The following is an 11,943-nucleotide window of genomic DNA, read 5'->3' as shown; positions in this document are numbered from 1 at the left end:
ACAGCAGTTGAGGATCTGGCCTTGTGGCTCCATGGACATCTGCAGTCCAGAGCCTCATCCCATAATTATGGATTCTTTTTTATTACACTAGCACTCAGAGGCCCTTATCAGACTGGGCTTTCCTTCTGCTGGGTGCTATACAAACAATAGATTTTTAGTGTAACAAATCTTGGGAGGCTGTGGTAAACAGTTTTTTTTTTTATTATTAAACAGTCTTCATTTACAGAACCAAGCCAACAGCCTAAACTTTGAATACTTGGTGACACCATCTAACATTTTGGATACATTTTATTGCTCATATAAGCCCCCTTTTAGGCCTCGCCTTCCTTCTTAATTTTTGCTCATAACTATGTTAAAGACTTAGGTGGTGCAGGCTTTTCCTTAACTGATTGTTCTGTATGGCTCTGGCAGTTTGCTCCTTGAGGTCCTTCCTTAGCACTGTCTAAATGAAGAAGTTGAACTGGTTTAACTTTTCTTTTACAAATCAATTTAAAGTGCAAAATCCTTCACAGACACTGTTATTTCAGTTTAGGAATGACATTTTGATTTAGCTTTCCTCTGTTGCCAATCAATTTAAGGTAAACTAAAAAAGCCTCATTTAAACCAAAATAAGTCTATGCAGGGCACTGCACAAGTTTAAAATAGGTTTAAATTTAAACCTTAGGTTCAACTGATGCAGTTTTCTCATGTAGACATGTCCTTCTACACCTTCTGGTAGGTTTCCTTGCTTTATGGTATTCTATGACTCTCCAAGTCTGAAATGTTTTTATCCTAACTCACAAACATATCCAAAGTATAACTATCAATTGTGATGATCATTTTTTAAAACATGACATTTGTGATCCATCACATAATGACAGATATTTGACGTAGTGTAAACACAGGCATGGGTGTTAATGTGCAATGCTTCCAATAAACGTATTAATCCCAATTTCTAAAAATATGAAAATTAAAATGTGATACTCCCAAATGTTCACATTTTTGAAGTGTGAGAAGTTACATTCTTTAAAAAAGAGGTGTTTCCTAAGGAGGGAAATTAAGTACAGCAAAATTAAATAAATTTGTGGAGGAAGAGTAGTGTTATAATATGGTATAAACAGGGTAATCTTCTAAATCCAGTGTCAATAGTGTACAGTGTGAAGCTGTTTATCCAGTATTACATCCAATACCTGAATTCAAGTTCCTGGAAAAGTCATGCAAACCACTTATTTTTTTACTAGTACACAATTTTTCAAAGTGAGTACAGATGAGGTATATGTAGAAGCTAGAATTTGGAAAGGTTCTACAGCAATGGAATTAGTAGTCAGAAAGGCTCCAATCCTGTAACTGGCTCCAAGTGGGTAGACCCCTGCACCTTCCTGAGCCAACTACAAAACCAAAGTTTGATCAAAATTCACTAATAAAACCAAACAGAACAATTGCATAAGCTTTAAGAATATTAGACAAAACTGAGCAAAGACCATTGCAAATGTCCAAAAAAACAGTTAACTCACAATACGGTGCAACGTAAATCATAATCTGCATTACAAATACTGTTTTAGTGCAGACACATGTATGTGATTAAAACAAAACTCTATCCACGAAGCCCTGCTGATGAATGGTCCCCTATACATATGCAAGCTTTGAAGTGTACATATATATATTTTTCTGATAGGGATTTGGGTCTTATCTAAGAACAGTCTCTGCAAAATTTGTGAAAATAGTCACTAGCTTCCAAAATTACAAAGTCAATAAGTTTGCCCAAAAAGCAAAGTCAAAAATTTTAGAAAGGGCTACTTTATGTACTAGATCCAATCACTTTTTCAAATGGGGAAATTCATTTTAATCCTTACTGAGAAATCTATAGATTAGACTGTGAAGAACCTAGAATTCTACCATATTCTCTCTTCCACCTTCTACTGTTTTATACACCACAAACAATCTTTTATGACTGAAATTCCTGCTAAATATGTAAGCCAGCAAACCAAAATGAAAATCAAAAACATGGAGGTTTTTCCTTTTTCATTGCAAAACCAAAAGACTGATAAGCATGGTTGTCTCTGACCTATACTAAAAAGTCTCTCAGTAATTTCCAGAAGTAGAGCATAAATTTAAAATAATTGCACTTATGCTTCATTTCTTTTCCAAAAATTTCAATCAATAACAAGATTCAATTTAATACTTTTCTTCTATTGAACTCCACTCATAAATATACTCTTACTCACACATCCACTGTTTGAGTAAACATGTTTACATGTGTAAGATTTTAGGGCCAAACTTTCAACAAAAACATTAGCAGGCTAAGGACTTAGAATTTCTTAGATTCTACATTGGCACTGTCATGTACGTCATTAATACTAACCATCTTATTGGTTTCTAAGTTAGCATTCATTTTGTGGTCCATATTCTGTAAGAGCGATGGAAGATCAAGAACAGAAGAAATTATATAATGAGGTACTGGGGAAGTGTTTACTGGCATTGTCATTGTTTTATTTATCCAGACAGTTGCTTTCAAACCTGCATTCAGGCCTCCTTGAATATCTGTGTCTAGTGAGTCACCAACCATCACACAGTCCCAAGGCTGTACTCCTAGTAGATCACAACAATAAAGAAATATAGATGGTGCTGGTTTCTCTTCTTTCTGTTCTCCTCCCACAACAATGGCATCAAAGTATGGTTGACAGGCACACGCTTCAATCTTCTCCCTCTGAGTCTGTTTGTCTCCATTAGTTAATAAAAGCAAGCGGACCATTTTTCGAAGTTCAGTAAGCATGCTTCTTGTATCCTCTGTTAGGGTTAGATGCTGGAGGCGTGTAGTTTTCCACAGGAAATAACATTCTGCCGCCAGATTTCGATTAGCCTCACCACCCTTTGTTTCTTGTATTGCTTCTTCCCAATGTGAGATCCTTAAATCAGTAATGCACACCTTAGCTGGATCATGACACTCTTTGAGGAGTTTTTCTTGGACTTTATCACAAATCATGTGAGCTTCTCCTTCATCACACTGATGTTTTGATTGCAAGACATTTATTACCTTTAACAAATGTAAAGGGAAAGGAAGGTTACAATAAAGCATTACACACTAAGGGCCAGATTCTACCACCCTGGCTTACATGAAGTATTACTTTCTTCCACAGCAGTCCCACTGAAATAAATTGGGTTACTCCTTGAATAATGTATTATTCAACATTAGTAAGGATGGCAGAATCTGGCCCATAATTTGAAGTGATGTATCACAGAATTAATAAAAAAACAAACCCATAAGCATAGCTCCACTGCATCAGGAGGAGCCCTCAGAAGGTACTGTGCTTTGGCTTCCCTCCAACACCAGAGGGTAGGTGGGAGGGAGCAAGAGAGAGTAAATTACTTCACCCCTGAGTGTAGCATACACATAATATGACCACATTAGGGAAACCTCGGGGGGGGGGGGGGGGTAATCCTTCATACTCCCACAAGGTCTAGCACAATCTAATGCTGAATGTGTGATAGTGTGATTTTCAGACCCATGGTCTAAGCTGTTATAAATCTCTGAAGAAACTGGTTAATACTCTATCAGTAAGTGATGGCAACTTCAGAGCCTTGTAATTTCTGCGACAAAATCACAAACACACAAAGCCTGATTATGCAACCTTTATTTGGGATGACTAAAGTAAGGCCTCAGATATTATAGGGATGGGCACTACTGAAAACCCTAAGCAAGGAATGGTGTGTAAGCTGCCCCTCGCCAGAAATAGCCCCAAGCAGCATAATGCTTCATATACGAACCTCCCTCTTCCACGTTGCTTTGGCAGATCTACAGTCACCTCCCAAGTCAGCTCAGCAGCACTGAGCCGCCACTCGGCCTGCTCCCCACCCCTTCGTTCCTGGGCCACCTAGTGGGCACAGAGCCCCCATCCGTGTGCTCTGACCCCGGTAGCCCACTCGGCGTGCAAGCGAACTTGTTATTTCCCCTTAATCCTCTGCACAGCCACGTAGCCACAACCCGCCCAGAGCGGGTAATGTCAGGTGTCCCTCGGCCACGTAGCGCTGGCTGTGTCCCCCCCGTGTAGGACACGGCAAACGCCAGTGCCTTACAGCGAGCCCAGGACGAAGGGGTTAATAATTTTACGGGGCGGGGGGGGGGGGGGGCTGGCTATGGGACAGCACATGATGCTGTCCCCAACGCATAATTTTGGGGGCTGCCGTGCCCGGGGGGCGGCGGGGGGGGGGAGGAGAGGGGCTGCCGTGCCCAAGGGATGGGGGGGGAAGAGGGGCTGCCGTGCCTGGGGGATTGGGGGCGGAGGGAAGAGGGGCTGCCGTGCTCAGGTGTGGGGGACAGGCGGCGGGGGCGGAGCAGCCCCTCCCGGAGTTGGTGGTGTCACCCTTGCGCGCCGAGCCAGCCCGGGCCGGTACCTCCTGTATGGCCCGCCGGCCCGCGGCGGCCGTGTCGACGAGCGTGTTGTCCAAGTCGAAGAACACGGCCTTGACCCCCTGCAGCCCCATCGCAGCCTCGCGCCCGCACCGCTACTGCCGCTGCTGCGCTCGGCCGGCCGCGCGCTCCTCTACATCTCGCGAGAGCTGCGGGTCTCTCAGGGGATTCCCAGCAGGGCGGCCAAGAGAACGGGAGCGGGGCGGGGCAGGGAGAGACCAAAACAGCGCGAGACCTAGTGCTCGCGGGCGGCGCGTGCTCTGTCGGCTTACGTGGTTGCGCGCGCAGCGGGCCCTGTTGGGTTCTGGTTCCGACCCGCGGTGGCGGGGCGGGTTTCCTGCCTCGAAGCTCTTCTCCGTAGACACGCGCTGGCGCCGCCCGGATAAAGGGTGGAGCGGTGATAAGGGTGCTAGTCTGACATTAGGGAACGAGCACCGCCCTGGCCGCCTCCACCGTGTGTCCTGGGCATAGTCCTGGCAGCCCCCGCCACACACATCCCCTGCCTTGGGCGCAGCTGTGGCCGCCTCCCACACACCTTCTGCCCTGGGCACGGCCATGACAGCCCCTCCCCTTCCCCTGGGCACGGCCACGGCAGCCCCACTACCCCACACGCCCTCTGCCCGGGGCACAGCCGTGGTAGCATCTCCTGCCGTGAGCACAGCTACGGCCTCCCCCCATATCCCCTGCCCTCTGCACAGCCAGGAGTCTGACAGCCCCGCCCAAGCCCATCCTCTCCAGGTACATCCATTGTGCACAGTAATGCCAACCCCACCATATGCCACATTTCCTCTGCCCCCTCACTGAGCACAGCCACAACCACCTTGCTCCATACCCAGTCCGGAGCACAGTGGTGCCACCATGTGGCAGGCACGGCAGACCTTGGGGTTATGAAATGGGCCCCTCATCATCTCACAAAATCGGGTGACTTGTCAACAAAATGGCAAATGAAATTTAATGTTGATAAATGCAAAATAATGCACATTGGAAAACGTAATGCTAACTATACATATATAATGATGGGGTCTAAATTAGCTGTTACCACTCAAGAAAGAGATCTTGGAGTCATTGTGGATAGTTCTCTGAAATCATCCACTCATGCTGCGGCAGTCAAAAAAGCAAACAGAATGTTGGGAATCATCGAGAAAGGGATAGATAATAAGACAGAAAGTATCATATTGCTTCTATATAAATCTATGGTAAGCCCACACCTTGAATACTGTGTGTAGATGTGGTTGCCTCATCTCAAAAAAGATATATTGGAATTGGAAAAGGTTCAAAAAAGGGCAACAAAAATGATTAGGGTATAGAACGGCTTCCATATGAGGCGAGATTAATAAAACTGGGACTTTTCAGCTTGGAAAAGAGGCGACTAAGGGGGGATATGAGAGAGGGCTATAAAATCATGACTGGTGTAGAGAAAGTAAATAGGGAAGTGTTATTTACTCCTCATAATACAAGAAAAAGGGGCCAACAAATGAAATTAATAGGTAGCAGGTTTAAAACAAACACAAAGTATTTTTTCATGCAACGTACTGTCAACCTCTGGAACGCCTTGCCAGAGGGTGTTGTGAAGGCCAGTACTATAATGGGGTTCAAAAGGGAGCTAGATAGATTCATGGAAGATAGCCACTGATGGACCTGTTAGCCAGGATGGGCAGGAATGGTGTCCCTAACCTCTGTTTGCCAGAAGCTGGGATTGGGTGACAGGGCATAGATCACTTGATGATAACCTGTCTGTTCATTGCCTTTGGGGCACCTGCCATTGGCCACTGTCAGAGGACAAGATACTGGGGTTGATGGACCTTTGGTCTGACCCAGTGTGGCCGTTCTTATGAGAGGAAAATTCTGCGCCTTAATGATGCTGTCAAGGTTCCTCCCCCACTCTGAACTCTAGGGTACAGATGTGGGGACCTGCATGAAAAACCTCCTAAGCTTATCTTTACCAGCTTAGGTCAAAACTTCCCCAAGGTACAAAATATTCCACCCTTTGTCCTTGGATTGGCCGCTACCACCACCAGACAAATACTGGTTACTGGGGAAGAGCTGTTTGGACACGTCTTTCCCCCCAAAATACTTCCCAAAACCTTGCACCCCACTTTCTGGACAAGGTTTGGTAAAAAGCCTCACCAATTTGCCTAGGTGACTACAGACCCACACCCTTCTATCCTAAGAACAACAAACAATCCTCCCAACACTTGCACCCCCCCTTTCCTGGGAAATGTTGGATAAAAAGCCTCACCAATTTGCATAGGTGACCACAGACCCAAACCCTGGGATCTGAGAACAATGAAAAAGCATTCAGTTTTCTTACAAGAAGACTTTTAATAAAAACAGAAGTAAATAGGAATAAAGAAATCCCCCCTGTAAAATCAGGATGGTAGATACCTTACAGGGTAATTAGATTCAAAACATAGAGAACCCCTCTAGGCAAAACCTTAAGTTACAAAAAAGATATACAGAAATAGTTATTCTATTCAGCACAATTCTTTTCTCAGCCATTTAAAAAAATCATAATCTAACACGTACCTAGCTAGATTACTTACTAAAAGTTCTAAGACTCCATTCCTGGTCTATCCCCGGCAAAGACAGAATATAGACAGACACACAGACCCTTTGTTTCTCTCCCTCCTTCCAGCTTTTGAAAGTATCTTGTCTCCTCATTGGTCATTTTGGTCAGGTGCCAGCGAGGTTACCTTTAGCTTCTTAACCCTTTACAGGTGAGAGGAGATTTCCTCTGGCCAGGAGGGATTTTAAAGGGGTTTACCCTTCCCTTTATATTTATGACAGATGCATTTCCCATAATTTGCACTACACTGGTGGCAAGCTGCAGATGAAGACTGAGAAGGTGTGCTTAAGAGTTATTGCTGCTTGCATGTTCCTCAGTGTGGCCTGCCTTTGGAATATCTAAGAGTATGTCCACACAGCAACTTCACACCTGCAGCTGGCCCGTGCCAGGTGACTTGGGCTTGCGGGGCTGGGGCTGTTTCACTTCTGTGTGTAGATATCTGGGCTCAGGCTGGAACCAGGGCTATTGGACCAGCGAGGTCCCAGAGCTTGGGCTCTAGAACGAACCCCGGAAGTCTACACAACAGAGTAGAAACAGCCTCACCGCAGCCTGAACCATCGGCGCCAACTCTGTGGGTGCTCCGGGGCTGGAGCACTCACCGGCAACCCCTCTATCAGTTCCTCCCCAAACCCCCAGCACCTCCCGCCCGCCGGCGAGCCCTGCGGATCAGCGCTTCCCCCTCCCACCCTGCACCTCCCGCCCACCGCAATCAGCTCTTTTGCGGTGTGCAAGAGATTGGAAGGGAGGGGGGAGGAGCAAGGATGCAGTATGCTTGGGGGAGGAGGCAGGGCTGGGTGGGAAGAGGTGGGGCAGGGGTGGAGTGGGGACAGGAAGAGGCGGGGTCTGGGTGGGGCCTTGGGGGAAGGGGTGGAGTGTGGGCAGGGCCTGGGGCAGAGCTGGGGGGTCGAACACTCCTCGGCACTTTGAAAAGTCGGGGTCTGTGTTCTGAGCCCTGTAAGTCCAAGTCAGCCGGCTGTGGGTTTTTCTTTGCCGTGTAGACATACCCTAATTGAATGAGGAGCTCATGCTGGAGGATGATAATAATTTCATGGCTATTGTTGAGGGTGGTGATAATGAACATGCTGTAGATTTAAACAGGTAAGGACATGAGTTCCAGGCTTGCATTGTGGAGACTATTCTATTTGACTTTATTTAGTCTTTTGAATGAGTGTCTTGACAAACTGGAGGGACATTGGCTTACTGAACCCAAACCACTATCATTTCTTGGTCCTGGGGGGAAATAGAAGAGAAATGTTATTCCAGGTACCAAAAAAAAATAATGCAAATAAAACAGGTCTGCCATCCTTACTAATGTTGAATAATACATCCGAGACAAAAAGAGAGGATATAATGAAATCCACATCCTTACCCCCTCAAGCATCACAAGCCAAAAGCGATGGGGTTCATTGAAATAAAGGTTGGTCCTCCAATCCCAGAGTCAGTCCAGCAGGAGTGTAGGCAGGTAGCAATATTTGTGTCGTCACCATGCAGCTTAGTTTTTCTAATGATGGGCCTAGAACCCTAGATCAACAATCATGATTGCTGATCTGCCCTCTGTTGGTGGAATATTTAATTTGATTTGAGATCTTTACTTCATTGATTGTAGCTTTTTCCTTATGGCTTGGTTTCTGTATGTGCCGTCGCTGTGAAGATATCAAATATTTGAGTATGTTTTGTGCTGTGTGCATGCTGTATTTAAATACATTAAACCTTCTTGTATCACTGTGCACAATGTAATTCTAGTATCCTCATTGGATTAAACTATGCTGCATAACCTTCTGTGTTGTATCACATATTTGTGTTGTAGCACATAATTTTGTTGGGACAAAATGCACAACTACTAGAATGTAGACATCCATGTAAATCCAGAGATCTCTCTGCCTAGCTCTGGCTTTTTCACACTGTCTACAGATCCAGAGGAGGAAGGAAGCTGGAGACCCCTTGGGAAGAGGAAAGAAAGGCTCCTGGAGTGAGAGCCCAGGTGATTGGTTGGGACGCGGTAGGTGAAGTAGTGGGGGAGGAAGGATGAGCTGTGAGCAACCCACCAAAGAGGAAGTGATGGGGGCTGGGTGGGGGCGGCACACCATCTGCAGAGCAAGGAGAAAGAAACGGGAGGGAGAGGAGAATCTTCAGGTAGAAGAGAGTGAAAGGGGAGGGTAGGTGGTGGGCAAGAGCCTACAATAGTATATATAGAGGTGGGGATTGTCTGTGGGATGGGGGAGCAGAGAGTGACACTGGTAAGGTTTTATTTTAAAAGTGCTTGTTCTATTTTAATAGCTGTGATCTCTGGGCATTGATAGCCAGTTTCAGATCTTTGTTCTGAGGGCCATGCAGGGAATTTTTCAGTCATTCTGAAAAGCTGATTGCTGTTGCAGAGAGCTGGGAAGAAATGCAAACCTTGTCTATGTTAAAATTGTAAATAGACCACTAATTTACAAGACTCTAGTTACCTAAAAATAAAGTTTGAAAGTCAGTAATTAGAGCAGGGGTTCTCAACCTTTTTCTTGCTGAGGCCCCCCTCAGCATGGTGTAAAAACACCAGGGCCCAGTGGGGGCAGGAGGGGAACTCAGGGTTCCGGGCCGGCGGGGGGACCCTTGGGCATAGGCATAGATTTACTTCTATTTGCAGAAGTGCTGGGGTTTGGGGCACCAGGTTTCAGCCACGGGGCTCCACAGCCCCCCTGAAAGGGCTCACGGCCCCCCAGTTGAGAATTACTGATCTCAAGTATATTGCAGCTTAGAAAACCCTGAGCTGCAGAAAGTCTGGAAATTCTCAGTCAAGTTACCAACTCTAAATTCATCTTTGCCTTTGTTATCATCTTTATTTATTCTCCACTTACTAATGGACAAACCCCCACTACTTGCTATAAAAAGGATAGACAAACAACCCCAGGCACTTCTCTTGCTTCCCCTGTGAATCTCATTCTCTGCACCTGAGATGACAAAAGGAAAAAGCTGTTGGACTCAGGGGAAGGAATCTTGACCTGATAGTCTGGTCAGTAATCTGCTAAAGCATGTGGTGAGAAAGTTTGCTTTGCAACTAAAATAGTGTCTTAAGTAGATATTAGTACGTGTTTTAAATTTTTCTTTTAACCATTTCTGACTTTTATGCCTCATTACTTGAACTCACTTAAAATACATCTCTTTGTAGTTAATAAACTTGTTTTACTGTTGACTCTTACGCAGTGTGTTTAAGTTGAAGTGTCTGGGTAGCTATTGAAGGTAAGGAGTTGGCATGTTATTCCATTAAAGATATAATGGACTTAACATATTTGTGCTGTCCAGGAAAGGGCTGGGCAGTACAGGACATACATTTCTGGGGGAAGATACAGGACTGGTGGTGTGTTGGGATCTCCCTGCAATATAACCAAAACCAGTGCTTAATTGGTAATGGTAGAGTTGCTGGGGCTCAAGCATCATGCAAGCAGCCGTGCAATGCTCCACAGACATTCCTCTGGCAGCTGAGTGACGTGGAGGTGGAGGGTTGCACTGCTGCTTGAATCTCTTGTGTACACAAAAGAACTGATGCGGTAAGTCCAGAGGCGATGGGGCTATGAACTGCCAAGTCCAAGACTCAGCCCCGGCACAAATTAAGCACTAACTAATACTGGTGAGAGCCTAGTGTAGCTAGCAGGCTGCAGTTACATGCAGACACTCAAGGTGTGGCTTGCATGCTGGGAGACTGTGAGTGGCCTAGGTAGGAGCTGCTACAGCAAGGCGTCATAAGGCACCCAAAATTGCAGGGCAGGGATGACACAACCCCCACTAGTCTGGATTGTGCCATGGTATATCACAACTGGACATAGTAAAATTGATTTCTGACCTGTATCTGCAGTGTGGTGTCTCTGAAGAATACTGGTGAATGGGCTTGATTGGATTCTGTTGAGTCCGTTGTGGACAGCGACAGATTCTTTTGTGGAAGGTTAATACACCTCTACCCTGATATAACGCGACCCGATATAACATGAATTCGGATATAACGCGGTAAAGCAGTGCCTTGGGGGGGTGGGGCTGCGTGCTCCGGTGGATCAAAGCAAGTTCGATATAACACGGTTTCACCTATAACGCGATAAGATTTTTTGGCTCCCAAGCACAGAGTTATATCAGGGTAGAGGTGTATTAGATACTGGGGTATCCAGCCTTTACAGTGAAGGCTGTCTTTTTGGTTTTACCTAAAACCCTAACTTGGCTATCAGTATTAGGCTTAGACGAAAAAGTTAGAGACAATCTTTACTATGAAGAGATCCCAGTCTCTCTGTTTTAAAACCACTGTAAGCCTGAGAATCAGTTAACCCATCTCCCTTTAATCCTCTCTCTTTCCTGTTATTGTGGTGGCTCATCCAGTTTTACAACTTCTAGTTCGCACACAAACAGCAGAATGATTCCACGTCGCACGCAAACAGCAGCATGATTCTACATCAACAACTCCCCAGGGTGCTTAACAGATACCTTTACCTGAGGTAAAAAGAACAGGAGTACTTGTGGCACCTTAGAGACTAACAAATTTATTTGAGCATAAGCTTTTATTTTGAGCATAAGCTGTAGCTCACGAAAGCTTATGCTCAAATAAATTTGTTAGTCTCTAAGATGCCACAAGTCCTCCTGTTCTTTTTGCGAATACAGACTAACACGGCTGCTACTCTGAAATCTGTCTTTACCTTCGGTGGAAACTTAACAGCCAGTGGGTTAGGTGGAAGAGTATTCCATTCCACATGGAGGCTGAGGGGCTGAACAAGCACAATTTGTTTCTCACCCTTATCCCACTAGGAGTTTCTCCCATTACAATTCATGCCAAAGGAAAGCACAAGTTAAATGTAATGCTCAACACTGGCTGAAATCCATTACAGTTCATGACCAAGAGTTCACACCAGGACCTTGTAATTCAACACTTCTTTTAGTTTGGATTTCCCTTATTGGACAAGAGAAACAGGGTGAGGCAGCAGAGAAGCCAGTGAGTTCATATCTAAGAGTTCCTTATCAGCCTCCTCCT

The 11,943-nt window shown here is 45.4% G+C and overlaps 1 protein-coding gene across 3 annotated transcripts; it reads right to left on the bottom strand.

Annotated features, from left to right (window-relative positions):
* Positions 1 to 470: 470 nt before the first annotated feature.
* Positions 471 to 8,586, bottom strand: LOC102933873 (N-acetylneuraminic acid phosphatase). Of its 3 annotated transcripts, XM_043543420.1 has the most exons (3): positions 4,513 to 4,623; positions 4,372 to 4,479; positions 471 to 3,013 (listed from the first exon to the last, which is right to left on the bottom strand). In XM_043543420.1, the coding sequence occupies exons 2-3, from the start codon at positions 4,459 to 4,461 to the stop codon at positions 2,288 to 2,290; spliced, it is 816 nt and encodes a 271-aa protein (XP_043399355.1). In that variant the 5' UTR covers positions 4,462 to 4,479; positions 4,513 to 4,623; the 3' UTR covers positions 471 to 2,287. The 3 variants fall into 3 exon arrangements, with proteins under 3 accessions (XP_043399355.1, XP_043399356.1, XP_037751366.1); XM_043543421.1 differs by lacking the exons at positions 4,372 to 4,479; positions 4,513 to 4,623 and adding an exon at positions 8,323 to 8,586; XM_037895438.2 differs by having other exon boundaries at positions 4,372 to 4,578.
* Between the last annotated feature and the right edge of the window lie 3,357 nt (positions 8,587 to 11,943).

The sequence above is a fragment of the Chelonia mydas genome, chromosome 3 (assembly GCF_015237465.2).
Source record: "Chelonia mydas isolate rCheMyd1 chromosome 3, rCheMyd1.pri.v2, whole genome shotgun sequence".
NCBI lineage: Eukaryota > Metazoa > Chordata > Testudines > Cheloniidae > Chelonia > Chelonia mydas.
This window is presented reverse-complemented; position numbering and strand designations above follow the sequence as displayed.

Bases quoted from the DNA above. Each gene is read 5' to 3' on its own strand.
- LOC102933873 (XM_043543420.1), bottom strand. From the start codon at position 4,461: ATGGGGCTGCAGGGGGTCAAGGCCGTGTTCTTCGACTTGGACAACACG. The intron at 3,014-4,371 runs GTACCGGCCCGG...CATTTGTTAAAG, and splicing joins GCCGGCGGGCCATACAGGAG to GTAATAAATGTCTTGCAATC.